Source organism: Megalops cyprinoides, chromosome 25 (genome assembly GCF_013368585.1).
Source record: "Megalops cyprinoides isolate fMegCyp1 chromosome 25, fMegCyp1.pri, whole genome shotgun sequence".
In the NCBI taxonomy this organism is placed as follows: domain Eukaryota; kingdom Metazoa; phylum Chordata; class Actinopteri; order Elopiformes; family Megalopidae; genus Megalops; species Megalops cyprinoides.
In genome coordinates, this window is record NC_050607.1 from 16,964,275 (window position 1) to 16,985,455 (window position 21,181).

Below are 21,181 nucleotides of genomic sequence, written 5' to 3' on the forward strand. Positions count from 1 at the left end.
GAGGGGAGGGCAGGGCAGAGGAGATAACGGGGCTTTAAAAATAAGAGGAATATAAATCGCGGATCTGGCCGAGCTGCAGCGGTGTCGCTGACGCGCGACGTGACCTATCACAGAACGAAATCAGCTGATGCGCACATGCCTCAGTCCTGCAGCTGTGAAAAATGATGGAATACCCCTAGGCGGATATGATGCAACGAGAAATAAATGAGTAGCCTACATTTCTAACGCTATTTAGCTGCACTGTAAGAAGATTGTTTTGCTCTGTACAACGCACCCGTTCATTTTCAGATAAAATAGAAGTGTTTCTATCAGCAATTGCAATGTTGGGACCAGTTGAAGACTTTGGGCCAACTGGCCGTAAAATATCAAAAATCTTGATCAGACGTGTATATTTTAATAACAAACCAAACAAAACCTATTAATTTTTTTTTAAAATAGCATTGTCGTAATTGTTTATGTCACATAAGGTAGCTATGCATCTTTTTCAAACTGCTCTCAAAATGCTCTGCATTATTTTTATTGTATCAAATAATGATACAGTGCCTACAAAATTAATGTGCTGTTGGAGGAAACACGTGCATGTCAGTATTTAGCAGGCGTACGCCTTCTTTCAAGTTTAGTGGGTAGGGAGGCTCGCATCTGGACGATGTCTATTTGACCACAGCTGGCAAACCTCACCTCACAGCATTAGCGAAATAAAGAAAGGTGCAGAATCGCCCGGCCGACGAGAGAGCACATTGCCGTGCGGGGGTCGTAGTTCCTCGCCATTTACATTCAGCAGCTCAACAGTTAAAGCTGTGCCGAATGCGTTGTTTTCTGATCTGTGTGGTGCTCTCACTCCACCAGACCGCTACAGTAAGAAGATGGCGACGGAGGGAGCGGGCGGGGATCAGCCTCCCCCGGTTCAAACGCTGGCAACGGCGGTGCGCGGAAGCATCGAAGTGGTAAGGCTTCTCCACCAAAATATGAAAAACAAATTTTTATTGATGGGTAGTTTAGTTTCTTGGCACAGGCGTAAACGAGGACAAAGAGCGCACGGCGTTTTCCTGCCAGGCTCCTTTCGCGTAATCGTATGGAAGCCGCTCAGAAGACAGAGGTGCTGTTTTTTGGAGGATGTAGCGACTGAGCAAGCGAACCTGCTATTTTACAACTTATTCACAGGAACAGCCTGTATTTCTAAATATGACATTCACACACAGCACGGGAACACATTACATTCAGAAGCAAGCATTCAAATGTAATGATTTTCTTGAAAACCATGTCCTAGGTACGACGCGGTCTTTGTATGCACAACGCAGTTGTTTGGCTGCCGACAGGACCCTAGTGTAGCTATGTGCTGTGATTTGAGGTTTCTTTTGTGCGTATTTGAATTTGTTGGTCAATTTCCTTTCGTTATCAAACACGTAGGCTACATTTGTTGGAGTGCAACGGGTTAAACCTCGCTTTTACATGTTTATGAACGTCACGACAATGTATACAACGTGACGTAGAATGTATGTTGTAAATCTGATGAAGTAAGTTATGTGGGGAAATATATAGGGTTATTACGTCTCATAGGTAACTTGCACACACAGAATGTAGATACATAAATGATGGAGGTCCAATTAAGGAAATGTCCGTTTTGCTATCTTTGGTAGCAAGCAATTGGTGCATGTAACGCGCAGGGAAATTGTAACCTTTCGTTAAGTCAGAAATGGTGTTTCGCCGCTCGTCACTACATTTCCCCTTATGATACGAAAAAATTACCCCGTTTACTTGAATATACTGTATGTATTCGGTTTTGGAAAGACAGCCCGTGTTTTGCCGGGGTTTTTTTTTGCATCTTTGCGGATTCAGTAAAGCCTTTGAAATCGAGAGCAGCGTTGAAGACTGAAGGAGTAACGTAGTGATCTTAACATCTGGCATGCAATAAAGGACATGAAAACGGAATTCAAGAGAACGTTTGTAATTCATAATTTGTAATTGTGTTTGTTTGTTTTCGCACATCTAATCGTCACGGATCGGGTTAGACTAGGTTTAGCAAAATGTCCCCGCATCGCCCGCGGTATGGAACTGAATGGCTGAATTCGGTGAAAGTCCTCTCGCTTTTCCCCCCAGCTGGCGATCTGGATTTCCTCTGTTTACCCGTTACCTGCCGGGAAGTCTTTACACGATCTGGTACCGCGTTGCGACGTAATGTGCCAGAACTTGCTTGCGCCCGGTGGGCGATAATGAATTAATCAGATGGCCCTTGGGTGGGTGCCATGTAACCCGCCTGTGGCACAGCATACAGTCCCCTGGAGCCGGCTGTACCGGAGCTAAATTGGGCGCACCGGCCATGGGGGATAGTCTTTTCACTAACAGCGTCCCATAGGTTTTTCCAGTATTTTTTAAGCCTCTTTATAAGACATTTAGAGGGGAGGTCTCTTTTTTTACTGTACATACACTCTTTCACCATGGTCTGGTGTTCAAAAAGGAATGGGGTTGGTGGGTTTAAGGGGTAACAGAAGGCAGCGGCATGCTTCTCACACTGGAGGGAGAGGAAAGGGAGCATGACCACTCGATACCTTTCTAATTTTATCTTAATTTCAGTGACTAAGCTCGCCCTGCCCAGAGTACTGAATTACCCAGCTGAGGCTGAGTTAAAGTGCGCAGTGCCGACGGGCTGTCTCTAGTTTGCTTTCAGTGACAAAGTCAACGTGTTTTGTTCGCATTTTTCGGCTTTTCTCGATGTCCTTCAGTGAGAGTATGCAGTCGTGGCCTCCATTTTAGTTTCTGACAGAGCATTCCCCCGATTTTCTCAGAGACTCCAAAGAATATGTAGTACCTTCATGGTTTGGTTCAAGCAGCAAATTTGGCTGTTGCTTCATGTCCCCTGCTTCTCCCTTTTGTCTGTGCTCCTGGGGGTAGTGCTGTGGTCCAGAGCACTTAAATAGGAGCCCCCTCTGGTTTTAAAAGGTTTCCAGTTGGATGAGTAGGGGTCCACCATCCCCCCCAGTCATCTTGGAATCCTAGGGGAACTGGAGTGGTTAGAGGATCTCAGATGTTCACATGACCTTTTGGATGTGGCCACTTACACAGCGGACTTTGAAGAAACTGCACCATATTCATACGGTCTGCTTAACAAGTCCTTGTCGAGGGGCAAGGACACCCGTAGACTAACCAAGACCCTTTGTTGTTTAAGATGCAGCTTAAAGCTCGCTTTGTATTAATTCATTTGAACGGTGTTGTCCTTGCGGGAAATTAGATCATCAGGTCAGATTCCAGCGAATTCCCCGGAGGTTGGTCTGGTAAGTTTAGAACGAAACCTCATGCGGATCAAGTTTTTTCATCGCAGACGCTCAGCTGTGCCGATGTAAACACTCAGAGAGAAGGCCTAACCCTGCGTGTGGGTCGGTTCGAAGAGAAGCAGCCCTTTCTTTATACAAGAGAGCACGGCACCGAGAGTGGCCTTTACGCAGTTCACAGAACGAATAAGTCACCTGCTGAACTTCATCCTCGCCCACGCCCGAACACCGAAATACTGTTAAATCACCGGTGAAATAATGGCCTTCCCACGGCCTCGGCAGCACTGCCACGGATCAGTCACTCGGACAGATTTAAAAGGCCTCCCATTTTTTCCTCTAGTCATATTAGAAAATGTGGGGGAAATCAATAGATGGAAATAAAGGATCGATATGCTTGCTCCAATCTGTCCATCACAGCCTGATCAGAGCCGCTTTCCTCGGAGCGAAAATGTAATCAATTAAGGCCACCCTGTCCTCTGGCCAAAGCTTTGAAGTGAATGACCTGCTATAATCTGTGCAATTTATCCTTTACAGGCTTGTACTAGATGACATGGTCAGTCGCTGAAAAAGATCCCCTTAATCCAGATATTGAAGGACATAAACGTGATAATGTTTTGGGGTGGGGGGTGGAGGAATATGAGGCTCAGATTAGGTCAAGCCCACATGTCACGAATATATGAGGAGTGATAGGCACAAACAGTGATGTTGCAGATGTGACTCAGTGGGTCTACAGTGTTGGTGAGGCTTACAACACAGTTGTAAAGGAGGTGCTCTTTGCCTCAAACTTTGAAGACTGAAACAGTAAATGAGGAAATGTCATACCTCAGTAGCTTTGTTGAACTTACGAGTGGTCTATAGCAGTGAGACCGGGCCGCCGTGCTGAAGGGTAATAAAGACAGGAAGATTTTGCGTGACTGACTTACTCTGCGGCTGTCACGGCGACTTGACCCTCTTCCAGTGAAGAGGAACGTCACGGAGAAGACGCCTCGCAGGGCCGAGGATGCCGGGGGCCACAGGGGCCCGGCCTCTCTTACCAGGGGCCGTTTCGTTTCGTCAGAGCCCTGTTTCCCTCTCTCCATGGCCTGTGTCTCTGGAGCCGACTGTGTTGACAGAACAGGGACTGGTTCTCAACAAACAGCAAATTGACAGCAATCCCGGGACTGGTTTTATTGTCATGGGGGGGGGCTTGTTTGTTGTGGGTTTGAGGGGAGGGTGGTTTTAATTCGTTTAAGTGGCAAAGCGGTCCAGTCACTTGCAATTACCGTAACCCTCGTCGCCGGGCCATGTAGATTCCACTCACTAAATCAGCATTTTAATGAGCTAGTTAATTATAATTGAACCTAGTGGCCTCTCGGTTTGGTTCAGTGGAATTTTGTTTTGTTTTTCATCCGCTGTGTTTGTGATATAATGTGCCTCTTTTTGAAGACTGCCCTCTTTTACAGTAGTTTTTGGATTCTACATTAATACACCTATCATTTCTCTGTTTGATGCCTGTGTCATATCTTGGAGGTAAAAAGAAAATGGAAGACAGCTGATTTATTTAAGGGAGAGAATATCTCTATGAGCTGTGGGCTTTAGAGGGAACAATTGTCAGAAACGATTAGCAGAATAATTGCATCTGTGTTGTGATGATTTTCAGTGATCATCCATTAATACTGGTTGTCTTTGCCATCCTTCTATTTGACGAAAAAGAATGTTCCTCTAAAAATGCAGCACCAAAATAACACATTAATTTGGGCCTGTTCCCAGGGAAGGATCCTCTGTAACAGTGTTACAGTGTGAATTAATTCACCTGATACTTTGAGCCAAAGTGACCTAAAAAGTGTAGGATGCTCTCTGAGCTGGATTTCCCAGGATTCCTCCTGTGTCAAGGTGGAGGTGGGTGACAGGTTGGGGTGAGAGAGAGCGCTTTGGCTTTGCTGTAGGTGGGGGATGTGGGAGAGAGGTGTTTGCAGCAGCAAGTTTTGGTCAGGTCTCAAGACATAATGGAGTCCTCCAGTCAAAATGTCAGAATGCCAGAGACCCTCTGCCTTAATCTCACTGTCCCTTAACTGGTGTTGTTTGTGTTGCAGAAATGTGAGTTTAACATGGACAACCTGAGCAAGCCAGAGCTCCTGACTCTGCTCAGCATCATGGAAGGGGAGCTGGAGGCACGTGACCTGGTCATCGAGGCTCTGAGGGTGAGTCACTGACCACACACTGACCGTATGCTGACTATATACCAACCGCACATTGACCACCAGCTTCATCAGTATAAAGTGTACTCTTCTGATCCTCAGCTACTCGTCTTCATAGTGCAAGAGTGTTTTGGAGTATCACGGTTGCATGTGGGCACTGGTATAAGGTTTCATGGCATCCATCCTGGTGTATAACTAAACAACCATGTACATGACAGATATTTATGGACCATCTGGAGAACTGATACCTGTGTTCTGCCAAGTGAGACTCCTCTCTGGCTGTGACTTGCACTGTCTTCACACTACAGCCACTTGAAACCAGTTCAAGCTGATTGCAGTGACACCCGCCTCAAACGATCAGAAAAGATTGTTTTGCAAGCGTTCGCAGCTACTTTTCAAACCCAAGGAAAATCCGAGCTCTGTTTCAGCTCCAGAGTTATGTGCTTGCATGATATATAACCTCTGAAACCCAAGGAAGAAGTGTGGATAAAAACGAAGAAGTAAGCGCTTGTTAGTTTATAGCCATGTATTCATTTTTATTTCAGGCTCTAATTTGAGTGAGGAAATTAAGGATCTCAAATTTGCACTCAACACATTGACAGTACAATCTGTTGTTAAAAAATATGCCTCAGCCTCACCCTAACAACTGTTATTTTTTGCCAAAGATTGCTGCTGAAGCTATTTCCAAATGAGCAATTGGGCTTTTCAGAAGAGCCCAGGTCAGGCCCATGATGCTCTTCATCAAGACCCTTTCAAACCCATTTTGCATCACCTATTTACTGACAGGGTTTGATCTGAAACCAATTCGGACTTATGCCAGTTGAGTTGAGGTAATCCACTGTGGCGGTAACATGGGGATTTGCTGGTACGGAGTTGCTCAGACTCTTAAATTTCCTCTGGTGTGAATGGGATATAATTTAACGTCACTCCCTCTTGCTGGCTTTACGCTTGCGAGCAGTAGCCCTTTCTCACATATAAAGCTAAGCAGTGAGAAAAACAGCTGAAGTCTTTCACAGGTGATTAACGTTTTTGAAAAACTTATGGCAGGCCTTTTTTCAGGTTGCCGAAATTGTGTTGGGGTGAACTTCTCAGCACAGCTGATTTAACCAGCAGTTTACCTCATTTGAGCTAAGAGAGATGCTACATTCTGCATTCGCTGCAAGGATTAACACGTATCAGACCCCCTCTTAAATACATGTAGCTGGGCTCCTGAAGCAGGCTAAATATAGTGCTGAAATTCCTTACGTCCGAGCTGATGGGGTTACGTAACCCATCTGACATTTTTAAAGGTTCACGGCTGGTTGAACGCGTCAGCCCGGTGGAATTCATTTATGTTGCTATGGCACAGATTCTTGAAATATGTAGGGGATTTAGGTAAGCTTTTGGTGAGCTCGCAGCTGATTTTGTGAAATGCTACCATTTTGGACACAATAAGATTTGAAATTTTAGCATTCGGTCTCTTAAAGAGCATATAGTTACCACAAAAAATATTTCACCTTAGAGTAACCATTTAATGTGTGCGTTGTAATTTGAGCCTGAAATTATTTGAAAGTTTTCTGTAAGACGTCAGTAGGCGTTTGAAAATGAATCCCCAGGTAACGTGTTTATTTGGACGATTGAACACACTGAGCACATACAAAGTCAATGACCCTTACAGCGCAGATCTATAAACGCTTGGTGTGTCTTACCAAGCACTTTCCCCCCGCGTTTATTCTCTCACAGAATCACCCTGCGAGCCTTTAAGCTGTGAAAGCAGCTACTGCTCACCTCTAAAGAAAGAGGCTGTGCTACAATACCCCTGGCTTCGCCTGGCTGCTGAAGCTAGCGTCTTTTCAAAGAGAGCCAGGGGAAGTTACCTCAGTTTAAAAATCAGGAGAACGTCTTGCAGGAGAACGCGCTGCATCGAGGTCAGAACCTGCGCTATATCTGTGTTTGTTCCACTTCCTGTCCTCCTTTGCTTCCTAATGGGTTTCTAACTGGTCGTACCGCAGCGTTTTTTAGGCCCGGCTGTTGACAGGATGATAGCTGGAGCCGGGCGAGCCCAAGCTGTCCCTCTGTTCACGCGTTTCCTCGCTGCGAGCTCCGAGTGGGGCCGTTTCCATCGTCCTTGGCTTCAGGCTCGGGCGGCGTTAGCGGTAGAAGCGCGGGGCCCTCCTGTTTCATTTCCTCTCAGTTTGGCGCGCCACTCTGGGAGGCGCGGGGTCTCTCTGTGGTCTCCTTCCAGCTGCTCCGTCCGCCCACCGCGCCTCACGGCCGGCCCTCTCCGCCCCCCCGGGGGACGTCGTAGCGCTCCGCAGCGCGCCCTTTCCCACGAAGACCTCCGCCAAGACAAAAGCGCTGCTGTTTCTGCGCAGATTTCGGATAAGCCCGTGCTCTCAGGGCTCAAAGGGAGCCAGATATTCTCGTTGAAAAGCGGGAACGGGGCTCTTAAGTGGGGAGGGATTAGCCTAGCAAAACTCGAAATAAGAGCGCTAACGCAGGCGGGGGGGGGGCCTCCTCCCGGGCTAGAGCAGCAGCAACAAGCATTAGCGACCAAATCGCAGATTTCCTCCTTCTTTTTTTGGCACCAAATATGGAATGTTTTCAACGCGACGCTGTATACTGTCCACGAACACCGATGGGGTGTGTTTGGACCTCTCTCACAGCCAGCAGACTCGCCTTTGGACGCGGCGCCATTGTTGTACGGTGTTGTTGTGAATTATTAAGCGGCTTTTGGTTTGGGGCGATTAATTAGTGCGCTGGAGGAGCTCAGCGAGTTGGCGTATCATTTTTCATGCGAAAGAATGGAGGGACATAAGCAGATTAGCCAAAACCGGAGCTGCGTCACATGCTCTCCACAGCTCCGCTCTTATTTTACACCATTCAGACTCATTGATATCCAGGCCCGGCCGTTTGTAAACCATAACGAAGGTGTTTGCGCCACCTCAGGAGAGCCAGGAAACGCACACAGTTTCAGATTTAGTGACTCATGGATGACATCACAACTAGTGTAACTGAATGGATCGGCTATCTGCCAGCTAGCCTAGCACACCTTGCTTTGGTGCTCTGACACTCTCCAGCTGGAGTTTTCAAAATAACGGGCACGGCTGAGTTACACATTGTCAGAGCCGACAAGCATCACCAGTGTAAACGTTAGTGGCTGTTATCTCCCTGACTACGTACAGTCATCCCCTTATCTGTGGCGGAGTTTGCTTTGGGTGACCTGCCCTTTGTTTTGTAACGCAGCCAGTTAAACAAGGTGTGGGAGTTTAGGGTAGACCCAGCCTGAGAAACCCCACCCAAGCACACAGATAAAGGGGCTTCAGTTACTACAGCATCATAACTCTAGTCTGTCAGCAGTGTGGAATGCCCCACAAAGCACAAAGAGTGTTCAGAGGACTGAAGGAATTTGTCAAGTTTGACAGCAACCAGCACAGTAATGAGGTTCTTGCAGATGGGGTGTAGCTTGAGCGCTGATATAGTCTGTTGTTGCTTCAGTCATGTCATTGTAGAGCTCCCCTCTCTACCCAGTTTGCATGGCAACAGGATTTAGGGCTTGTGATTCGCTATCGTCTCCATCGATAGGCTTTTTCTTTTTTTTTTGACTGTCAGAACATCCCACCCTCACCAGTGAGGCCAACCATCTCCATGGGCCCCGAGAGTATTTGTCTGGATGTGCTGTCTGGAGTTTCACTGCCACTTAGGAACCAAGCTGGACCCTGTGCTGGAAACCTGCGGTTGCGGTCTCTGGTCACTCACTGTGAAGCGGTCATTTGTAGCCTTACGGTACTGGGAGTCTGTGGTCACGGTCTCTGGTCACTCACTGTGGAGCGGTCATTCGTACCCCTACAGTATTGGGAGTCTGTGGTTGCGGTCTCTGGTCACTCACTGTGGAGCGGTCATTCGTACCCCTACAGTATTGGGAGTCTGTGGTTGCGGTCTCTGGTCACTCACTGTGGAGCGGTCATTCGTACCCCTAAAAGACAGTGCAGCTGCAGTGCACATTAGGGATGTACATTTTCATGTGTGTTAATATATGAATATTCCAGGGTTCTAAAGGAGCCATTGGAAAGCTGCCTCACTGGGTGTGGTCCCCAGCATTGGTACTTTAGGCGCCTCTCATGTTCCTGCAGTGGGGAGGCACAGATGGGGGGTATTGGGGAAAGGTTAAGCAGGGATTGAGGGCGGATCTCTGACCTCCATGCTGGAGGATGAGTGGGCGGCTTGGCCATGAGGATGGGATTGCTTGGCGGGATGACACCGCCCTTTGACCTTTATGAAATGGAGTGTGAGTGAGTAGATGGGCTGGAATTGAGGGAGCAGGTGAGTGCGTCTAAAAACAGGCCATGCCTGTTGGCCTGTGTGTGTATGTGTATGTGTTTGTCAAGTGTGTGTATTTGCTTGTGTGTCTCTGTATGACTGCAACTGCGTATAAGCGTGTCTGTGTGTATGTGTGTACGCACGTCTGTATGCACGTTATTGTATTACTTTGTGACTGTGTGTGTATATAAGTGTGTGTGCAGAGGCATATGTTTCTTTGCTCTGACAGTGTCCTCACTTTTCTTGGTGGTACACTGGCTGACTCAGATGTTGCCTGTGAAAAGGCCAGATGTCTGTGCTTGTGAAGGGGGCTCGCTGTTGCTGCTGTGTTTGGACGTTTCTGTCCACAGCACTAAAGAAATGGGTGAAGCATTGCTGTGCCGGTCACACCTTTAGGGGACCGAGAGCAAAGCACTTGCACTCTGACACTGGTGGAAAATGTAATCTGAGCCCAGAAGCTGGTTTAATAGGGTAAAAACTCCCTTCTCTGAGTGCTTGTCGGAGTGGATTCCTGTGATTGGTGGAGCAGGGAGCGAGCCAGTGGGTTTAGTAGAGTAAGAGGATAAGGAGGTGGCCATTAGCTCTTGGTTGTTTTATTCTCTTCTTTCATTTGATTCCCACAGACATTTTGAGAAAATGTGTAGTTTATTCATTGAATTTTGAATGCCAGTCATTTCTGTATTCATCCCTCTCATCTGTAACTGTGAATTCTAGAGGGTTCCGAGGCAGTGGGGTGTTTTTCAGTTCTGACAGGCTGAATAGCCGTGGTTTAAATTCTTATATGCTCCGTTTGCAAAGTAGGTCTTGCAAATGAGCCGTAGCAAGTTTCAAAAGGAATACTCAAAAACACACATCTGACTTCAGCTGCCTTACGTCCAACCGGCCAGTATCCCTGGGTTTGCTTTTTATCGAGGAGAGAAACCTCGGACCCGCTTAACTTTGCATCCCATTAAGAAGACAGCGGCGGCTTTCAGAGCCAAAGAGTCCGCAGACAGGGCTCAGTCTCGGCCGAGCGGCGTTTGTGACGTCGGAGCGACGCTTGCTTGCTGAAGGCCGTGACGGAGCTGAACGGTGTGACGGTTCTGCAGTGTGACTGTGTGAGGAGGAAGCCCAGGCTGGCTGCGCTCTGCAGGGGCCCGGCCGGATACAGCACAGTACATCCCTCCCCACCTCACACAGCACGGCTCTCCTCCTGTGATAACATCTACTGCTCTCTACTCCTTTAGGAATGGTGGGGGAGGAGTGCTTTGAAGGCTGTCTTCTGTTAACTGTGCACATGCACACATTATTATGGTGATGGTGATGTTAACTGCAATCAAAGCGTAAAATTGAGAGACTAATCACGAAAAATGTAAGGATTTTAAACACTTTAATTGATTTATTATGTTTAACATCAGGTGTTTCTGATGTGGACTAATGTTTGGATATTTAATATTTGATTCATATTTGCAATAATTAATTTTTTTTCCTGATTTGCATTAGGTTCAGATACACAGTTGTAGCAATGGGGCCATTAGCGTACAATAATAAAAGTTAGTTTTATGATAATTTTTAAACCATTACTGAATGAATCATACCAGCATTAATACAGTCTCTGCCAGGTGTGCTTGTGATTTCACTTGCCCTTAATTGTGTGGGGCTATTACAGGCAAATCTCTCTAATATAATTCAGAATAGTGTCAGTTGCATTTGTATTTCTGCACTAATAAGCAAACTGCTTTCGTATGCATGGATCCCCAATGTGCTATTCTGACTGTAGGGGAAGCGTGGGTCTTAATGCAATCTTGTGAGTCACACAGCACCGTGGGGGAAATATACATTAAGATGTGGAAAAGCCTTGCTGTCACATGTTCTATGGCAATGAAAACCAAGGAGCGATTGAGTCATGCAGCACTGGAGAGCTGTTGTTCTCAGGGAACTATGTGACCAAGAGGTTGCTTGTTCAAATCCTGGATGAGGCATTGAGCCAGGTGCTTAAGCTGGACTGAGTGGTCTAAACTGACAAATTGTGTTGACAATTATGTCAATAGTGGAGGTCACCTTCTATGCAGGTGCCTGCTAAACACAAAAATAACTAAGTCCTTCAAAAAGAGGACGTCCGAGAAGTCATAGTTTATTCTTATCTCTGAGTTCAGAGCCACAAAGCTCTGAGTGAGGGTGTACGACATATCTGTTCACAGCGCAAACCCACAACAACGGCCAAAGATCCAAATGAGAGAGTCCCCCGTGTCTGTCTGTCCATCTGTCCTTCCAGCGCTCTGCTGCGTTCCAGAACCCTGGAGGGGCACACAGGCGGGCGCATTAGGGTGATGGCACGCGTTAATGCCGGGGGCGGTGGAACCAAATGAAAATGTAGCACTCCAGATAAGTAGGAGACATTTAAATGCCCCCCCCTTTTGAAGTCCTATGTTAAAGATTAGTGGTGCGATGATAGCATTGAAGTGCTGGCAAAGGCCACGATTAAGTGCTGTTTGACTCCTGGCCTGGGTCCATATGGATGGGTGCCCTGTGCCCCCTTGCAACCCCCCACCGAATTATGGGCTGTGCATGCAGAGAGGTCCCTTTTTCATTCATTCATGGTTAACCCCATAGCACTGCTGCCACTGTTTGTGCCAGTACCTGTAAGTCAGCGATGCAGCTGTAGGAAGACCATAAAGAATAGAGCTGTGGGTGATGGAGAGGCTTGCTGGTGAATGGATGCCTTGGTATTTTCTGTCATGAGCGCTGGTGCTGTGAGGGGGCTGATGTAATGTCGTGATAACTGAATCGTTTCCCAAGCTACCGTGCCCCAACTCAATATTCACTTAATGTTAGCCTATCAAACACCTGCTTAACTACTACTGAAAGATCATAGCTGTTTAGCACCCAGTCAAAAGCCACAAGAGAATTCTGGGATTATTTTGTTTGTGTTGGTGTGTGTGTGTGTTTGTGTGTGTGTGTGTGTGTGTGTGTGTGTGTGTGTGTGTGTGTGTGTGTGAGTGAGTGAGTGAGCATGTGTGCGTGCGCATGTGTGTCTCTGATTTGATTTCACCTGCCACCCTGTCGGGGATGATGGCTAAGATAGCGGAACAATGGAAGTTTTTGTTGCGTCTTTGGAAAGCATCCAAGGAGCCTCTGAAGAGTAGGCCGGGGTAATGGCGTTAGAAGGAGCTCGCTGTATTATGATGTACCCAGCTGGAGGGTGACCGGGTGAACCGCCTCTCTGCGGCTCGTTCTGAACGCGCACCGCCGTGGGGATCGGAGCCGCGGCAGCCTGTGGCCTGCACCCCGAGGCTACAACACCCGCTGCTGCCCCCACACCCGCCGGCCCACTCACCGCCCAAACCAACTGCCACGCGTACTTATCACTGGCTGCCCAGAACGACTGCGGCGGATATTTATCACGCTGGAATTTTTGCGAGAGGAGTGCCGGTCCCCCCTCCCCCTGCCCTTGTCCGAGCAGAGTCGATCCATGCCCCGCGGGCGGGCCCGTGTCCGCGCTAAAATAAAGCTCTCTGATTGGACGCTGGGCTTTAATTGGGACTCTGCTCGGCCTCGTTAAGCCCTGGTGCTCAAGGCTGGTGTGTTTGGGACAGAGAGCTGCCTGCTGTGATTTGTGACCCCTCTTTTGTGTGCCCTGTGGTGTTGGTTTAAGACCCCCCCCCCCCCCCGCGCTTTGGTCTTCGGCAGGCACATGTTTGTGTGCAGAACGGATTCGTGAAATACCGCTCTCGTTCTTGGCAGCGCTCGTGTTGTGCTAGCTCTGTCTACAGGGTCGGAATGTTTAATTATTTTGGTTTTCGTTCTAAATATCTGTAAGCGCTGGAGTCAAATCTCATAAACAAAACCTTAGTTTGTTTGCGTCAGTGTGTAAAAAGAGGGTTGAGTTCTAAAACCAGGTGTACAGTTGTTTCTCCGCAAAATTACATTCACAGAAGAGCCTAAATAGTCTAAAGGAGGTCTGGTAGCAGCCTGCACACAATAGCTCTTATGTACTGCAGCAGTACAGTGGAACTCAAACATGCCAAAAAAAATGAAGGAGGGCCAGTACTACCACCAGGCCAATGACATCACCGAATACTTGTCTCTTCACGGACTACTCCAGCACAACTAGATCATTGTAGAGAAGCGGCATGCTACAGTGGTGGTGCTTTCTTCTCCTCGGGACTCTGAACTGATAAGCCCCTCCCCCACCCCCCTCGGGCCCGCCCACTGGGAGCCAGGCTGTCAGAGACGGGGGCGGGGGGAGGGGCAGTTTGGGGGTGGGGGGTTGTGGAAGCCTGTTCTCAGTTTGGTGACGGCGCGCCGCTCATCCCGCGGCGCTAACGACCCTTCCACTTCGCGCCTCCTCGACACCGCTGCGCTGACGGCGGGGGCGGTGCCCATCGGAGCGTGACATCACGGCCCTGTGAGATTAGCGCTGGCACACGCGCACAGAAGCGCTGGAACTCACGGGCGACCCCCATGCCAATGCCTCAGGAGGCCTCCGGGCTGCGAGAGCCAGTGCTCCAGTTCAGCACCAAACGCGGGCACCATCGCTTTGCGCTGCCTTCTCACATTCAGCTCCCGAAGCCACTTAGCTAAGCACATTCTAATGCACAAGCCCTGCCATTTTACACCGAGTACAATGAGTTTGTGGCTGTTGTAACTGACTGAGCGTTTTGTCTGGTAGCAGAAATCGATGTGAAATTGATCGTCAGCCAACCATCGTTTTCAGACATTTGACTCTTCCAATAAGATGGAGATTGCTTCAGAGACACCTGGTGTGGTTCTGCCTTAAAGTGTTCAGGGAAAGCGTTAGGTTGGACAAGCCAAGCATGTAGAAATTAGCCCTGAAAGGTCCATCTGCCCTGTATCCAACCAGAATCTCCCAGGGGTTGGTTCCTAAGTAATAACTTTATACAGAAAACTTGAACATCGCTTTTAAAGCTCTAGTGGAGGTTCCTGTTCAAATGAAAAAAAAGTGAGGTAAACATCTGAGACGGAGAAGCCGGGGGTGCCCTTTAAAAGCTAGTAATCAGCCCCAGATGGACGTGGCCTTTAAAAGCCGTTGCGTGTTTTGAGTCATTAGTGCTGGCTTTTTATACACGGCAGTGGGCGTGTAGTGAATTCCTGCGGAGGAGCGGAGCTGGACCGAGCCCGCGTGCTCCCCGGTGTGCTGGTGCACATGTGTGCGCCGTGGTCGGCAGCCCCGGCGATTAGCGAAACCAGACTGTCACTCTGAATCGAGGGGGGGAGGGGGTGTGTGGAGGAGGACTCCCGGCCCGTCGGTTTGGCTTTAATTATGCATGGCTGATCCGCACCGCGATAACAGGCTGGGGAAAGAGAAACGGCGGCTCTCAGTTGGAGGGCTCCTCTGCAAGGCCCGTCCTGATTGGCTGCGCGGCCCGTCAATCACCGAGCGTAGCCCCAGCCGGCCTGGCTTGCAGCTGCTTCTCTGAGGTGGGCAGCGTACGTTCTGGGGGAGGGTCTTTGAGGATAAGGCCGCCCGCCTTTACGAGTTTGTTTATTCGACGAAACGGCGCATTTTTGGAGGCCGACGGGCCTAATTTGCGGCAGCAGTGTTGCAACCGAAAGGCTTTCCTACACTGTAAAGCAAATTCTTTATGTTGTTTGAGCTGAGTGCTGACCAGAAGCATGTGTTTTAAATGTCATCCTGTTGGTCTTTGAGGTGCACAGTCAGCAGCACCCACAGAGGGCAAATCAGCTGAGTGCGTGTTCTGTCTGTACAACTGCTCTGACCCTCACAACGTGACACAAAGTTTAGCATGGGGCAGATACGCTATAAATCACTACAAAAATTCAGTGCGCCGATTCCACACTCTTAATACCAGTGTACTTCTCTGGCAGTGTAGCATATTGGTAAGGAGCAGGGCTTGTAACCGAAAATGTTGCTTGTTCAGTTCCTTCCTGGGGCACTGCCATTGCACCCTTGGGCAAGGCACTTAACACAGAATTGCCTCAGCAAATATCCAGCTGTATAAATTGGTAGCAAGTAAAAACTGTAACCTACTGTATGTAATTTGCTCTGGATAAGAGCGTCTGCTAAACGACATGCCATGTGATGTAACACCACCCTCTGAGTTTAAGACTCCAAACGGTGTTTTCGGAGGAGAGTTCATTAAACCTCCCCTCTGTGGAAGCCAGCTTGTTTTTCACTGAGATCTAAGCGTGGCAGATTGGCACTCCAGGTTTAGTTTATGGGGTTGCTTCATGGCCAGCCCTGGCCTCTGTCTCACACTGCACGATAGCGTTTCATTCGGCCCGCTGTTATTCCTGCTGCCCCCACCCCACCCGGCATGCCTCAAGAAGAGACTCTATTTAGGGGCACCGCCGTCAAAGTGGCAACGTTCTGGGCCCCGCCCCCACAGAGCTCTGATTGGCCGGCCCGGACCGGAGTGACCTTTGCCTGCTCCTGTTTGGGGGAGGGGGTGTTGAGCGTGCCGGATTATGATTCTAACCGATGTGCGATATCTGATAAACGCTCCCGCCCCGCAGACCCGGGCTGGAAATAGCCCCCCGCGTTGGCTTGTGCGGCGGAACGATATAGCGAAGGAAACGCTGATAAATGGACTGAAGCAGCTGCGTCTGCCAGGCATTCATCACGCAGGCCGGCGTGGCCTGGCCAGACCCCGCCGAAAACCCCGCGCCGCCCGCCAGCGCCGCATCTGCTGCCGAGCGCGGAACGCCCTCCTCTTTCCTCTTAATCAGCATGCATGTGGTGTGAGGGGGGTTTATTAGTATTTATTATTATTTTTTAAATATAGCAGATGTTGAATTAATCTCAGGCTTGAATTACCCCCATCTCTCTCTCTCTCACACACACACACACACACTACCTCTACCATCCCCGGTCATCTGTTGGATTTAATAGTATGGAAGTGACAAGTAGGCCAGCACCATACGGCTCCTTTCAAATCAACATGTCAGTTGAGAAAACAGCATCACGGCAAAGGCATATTGAAGTGTTCCGTTTCAAGAGGTTCCACTTTCTCGGCTTGTTTTAAACCCGTGGGGCTCTGTGTGTGTGTGTGTGTGTGTGTGTGTACGCAGTCGTGCTTTCAGCTAGCAGGAGTGAGGCTGGCGTTCTGTTACTGCTTTGAGTTCAGAGGCAAACAAAGACGGCCAAGATGTTGGATGGAGGAATTTCTCCACGCGAAACGCTCAGAGCTACTCAGCACATCCGTCACGCAGGAACAAAAACAGTCGCAGCCCTGATTACCTGGGGACGCCATTAAAGCCGTGCTGTAGAACCCTTTTAGTGACTCCATCAGACGATTCCAACACTGCCACAAATGGAGATGCTCTCTGGTGAATGTGAAGGCCTGTGGGAAGGGTAGCCTTGTCAGTGCTTAATTTTTTTCCTCCTCACAAGTAACCACATTTCTCCAAGCCAGTCAGTCAGAGGTGAAATTTACAAGGCAAACAACATTACACAAGACAACTAGCATGCTGGAGCCGAATTCAGCCCCATGTGTTCTATAGAAGCTGGGGTTGTAAGCACAATATTTGGCCAAATGGAAGCCATCTTTAGTAAGCTCTCGGGGTCTCTGCTGGTAGGACACGGCCGTTTAGCATTACACAGGCTCAATGCTGAGAGGGAACACCGAACACACATTACACAAGCCCGCAGCCCTGCTGTTTCAGGGACTGGGCAGAGCAGGCGCACAGGGAGATAGCGCTCCGATAGGACCGGGTTTAGCGCTCAGCTGCTTAAACCGGTACGTATGAGTTACGCGCCGAACAACGTGGTGGGTTATTAGGAGACGCGCGAACCACCACGCAGCTCCGAGCCAGGCTTCCCAACAGAGCCAGCGCTCTGTGGATACCGAGGGCTCGGCTGCGGTTCACTCTATTGGATTAGGCCATTGATCGCTCTGCGGGGCTGTTGATTCTAACAATTCATTCGAGTGGCGTTGCTTTCCTTTAAGAGGAGGCTGCCTTTGCAGGGGATTGATGGGAGAGCCCGGCGGCGCGCGCAGAAGGGAGCCGCTGGAGAGGGCTGTAGAATTACTCGATACCGGAATATTCCGTGCCTCCCAAGGTCAAACGCTCGAGTCTAAACCTGCTTTCTTTAGCCCGTGTGTGAATAACCAGCTGCTGCTATAGAGGGCTACAGTCACTCACACTTTCTCGCAAAAACTCCTACTATCTAGCAGTTTGTTTATTAGTTTATGCTTGGTGTCCTTAATGAAAATTGTAAGCTCCCTTCCTGGTATCCTCACTCAGGGATAAACATCAAAAATTTAAACAATATGTAGTGCTACATGCTAACATCCAATTCTCAATGCGCATGCATGTATGCTTGTGTGTGTGTGTGTGTGTGTGTGTGTGTGTGTGTGTGTGTGCGCTTTTTTTGTCTGTGTGTGTGTGCATGCACGCGCACGTGTTTGTTTTTGACTGTGTCACTGGACAGTTCTACCAATACCCCGTGTTATGATGCACTGTGTGGAAACCCCTGCTTTATGGGTGTGATTATTTGTGTAGATCCACATTATTATCATCATTACAAACAATCACTGGCCGTTCATGCCCATACAGAGTGTGCCAGCAGCTCCAGATGCACACGCTGCCAAGAGCAGCAGAATTCTGTCAGCTCCAAGCTTCACATGGACAATTTTGGACCATTGAGAACCTAATGAGCTCGCTCCTCTATATACGCTTAGGCTAGTGCCGTATAATAGTCCCTGTAATTTAATTTTAAAAAAGCTAACGTGTCTTTGCGTTGTAGGTTACCTCAAATTATGCTACGCTAAGTTACATTCGTGGTGCACTGCCAAGTGTGCAATGTAGGTCAGTTTAAGCTTGCTTTAAACAAGCTATTCCCCGGTCCTGCTCAATCAATGGATGGTCATCAGAGTTTTATTGACCCTCTAGCTGAGCTCATTAGAAATGGCTTACTGTTGAAGGGGATGCTGGGTAAAGAGAAAAGTCTGCTGCTTTAAGAATGTAACCGTAAGTGTAAATGAAAGCAGTTTCTTTGTATTTGCTTACGCAAATAAATGCGAGCTATTTTAGCTGGTGCATGGGATAAACATGCTTGTTTTTGCATAACCCCGCCCATCAAATGTCCTCTGGGATGTGCCTCTTCCATAAATGAACCCTTCATAAAAAGGAGTTTATTTAAATGTGTGTTCTTAAATGCTGCCTTCATAACAGGATGCTTGGATTTGATGCTCAGAATGGTTGGAGCTGTATTTTCTTGTCATTTTCTTCTCTCTCTCCCCCTCCATCCTTTTCTGTCTGCCTTCCATTCTGTCTCTCTCCCCCTCCCTCTCTCTTTACGAATACTAATGAGTTCCTGTGGCCGTTGGGGTGTGTTTATGTAAGAGCAGCTCACCAGGGCCTCTTTGATTTACAGTGCATAATGTCAGAGCCTGCTAGCAGCCATACTGTAAAGCAGGATCTGTAGCTAGGGGTGCAGTGAAAAATGACAATGACATCAGACCACTGCAAACTGACATGTGAAATGTTTACCTGCTGTGGCACTGGCACTCTTGAATTGGATCATATTAAAATATTGAAATCTCCTACGAAATATCCCGCTACAAGAATGACAAGGTTCGTCACAGATTGTAGCGCTGTAGCATTGATTTTCCATATCTACAGTTAAACTTCATCTGTATAGCCTAGTGTGTCTGTGATTGGCCACATCCATTATGCTGGGTGTCACATACTTATTATGAAAAACATATAATTATTTTCCATGAAAAAAAACAGGGAATTTGTTTGGTCAGACAAACCTCCTCACAAGAGCCATGTTTTCCCCAGGGGGTGGTTTCCCCTGGTTACAGACCTTTTCCAGAAAACCTCAGGTTAATTTCAGGTTCTGATAAGCGAGGGTGTGTGTTTTAAATTGTGAGCTGCGTTCCGGAGAGTGACCTTGAATGCCCTGTGCATAGTTTGTGTCTGGTTTGGCTCGGGACGGGACAGTGAGTCCTCCTAAAGCGTCGATACAGAGGGGGGAGTGAAGAGCACAGCAAAGCCACTGAATATTCTTCTTTACTTTACTGTAAAGTTTACTGTGAAGAGCATAACATTTTTCTTTACTGTAAAGTTTACAGTTAAATACACCATATTTTTCTTTAGTGTAAAGTTTACTGTAGAGAACTTCATATTTTATTTGCCTTACTGTAAAATTTACTGTAAAAAAACATCATGTTATGTACTGTAATGTAAAGTGTAGTGTAAAGAACATAATATTCTTCTTTACTTTAGGGTAAAGTTTACTATAAAGAACATAAATGGCTCTCGCTCCTTCCTTCAGCAGACTCCATTTCCATAAGGCAGCAGAGGTACCTGGCAGATTTGTGTCCACAGAACACTGTGTGGTTTGCTAAACTCCTCCTCTGATTGGATGGAGGTTTCCGGTCTTCCCATGGCTCCATTGTGGTGGCTGTGGCTGCTCTGCTTACGCTGATGAAAGCGAGACACCCAGCAGGAGTTGTCACTTTTGAGTGACAGCGAGGCAGCGGCGCCCCCACACCCCCCTTGCCCCTCCTCCTCCCCTCCCCCCGCTCCCCGGATTCTGTGCAGTCAGATGTGGGTCCCCTGACTCTGTGTCTCCGCAGGGCGTTAGCGGCTCAGGAGGAGGAATCGACTGTATTTGATCTGCGCTGTGCTGTTGGAAGCCTGTTTTCTATTTCAGAGTAAAGCTGGAGTCTGTGGTGGCGAATGCTCTAGGATTTGTCTTTCTCATTATGAACATGTTTAGCTCTATTAATGCATGTTTCTGAAATACTGTACATACAGTGTGTCCTGCAGTTTAGCTGTGATTGGTGGGGGGTGGGTTGAAAATGGGGCGTGGGTGGTTTCAGTGATGAATTATCAATGCATTCAGTAGCTGGTTATGCTGTCTGCTGTCACTTTCATGCCTGCAAATGAAATGATGTCCCTCTGTGACCAGCCATATGCCCATATTATTATTTACCATGTATGTGCGCATGTGTGTATGTGTGCCAGCCTGTGTGTGTATGTATGCCAGCCCGTGTGTGTATGTGTGCCAGCCTGTGTGTGTATGTGTGTGTGTTTATGTATGTGTGTCCCAGTCTGTGTGTATGTACGTCCTTACTTATGCACATGCAGCAGTGTGTCTGTGGTCTGTGCGTGCGAGCGTGCGCGTGTGTGTGTTTATATGTATGTGTGTGCTAGCCTGTGTATATGTGTGTGTTTATGTACAGTATGTGTGTGTGTGTGTTTATGTATGTGTGTGTCGCTGTTTCTGTGTGAGTCACATCTAGGGCCTGCTCATCAGATTTGACTTCCCCAAACTGGATCGGCACTCCTGCTGGTGTTGGGCGCACTAGTGTGTAAGTGTGAACGACGTGTCGCACATCTACAGCAGAACAGAGCGTCCTGTCCCTCCACCTGCCGTGCGATCACCAGAACCCACGACCTGCCGGCGCGGGGAGCCCCGTCCCGCACATGTTCTAATCCCTCCCCCCCTCGAGCAAACCTGTG

At 48.2% G+C, this 21,181-nt stretch overlaps 1 protein-coding gene across 2 annotated transcripts in view; it reads left to right on the forward strand.

Annotated features, from left to right (window-relative positions):
• Positions 1-636: 636 nt before the first annotated feature.
• The window catches only part of LOC118771868 (cortactin-binding protein 2-like), a 59,118-nt gene continuing 38,573 nt past the window's right edge, over positions 637-21,181 (forward strand). Inside the window, exons 1-3 of one of the 2 annotated variants that reach the window (XM_036519999.1) lie at positions 637-705; positions 847-944; positions 5,339-5,446. In XM_036519999.1, coding sequence (XP_036375892.1) covers positions 864-944; positions 5,339-5,446 — 189 coding nt within the window. In that variant the 5' untranslated portion in view covers positions 637-705; positions 847-863. Of the gene's footprint in view, positions 945-5,338; positions 5,447-21,181 lie in introns of both variants that reach the window. The other variant, XM_036520000.1, reaches the window with a different exon arrangement.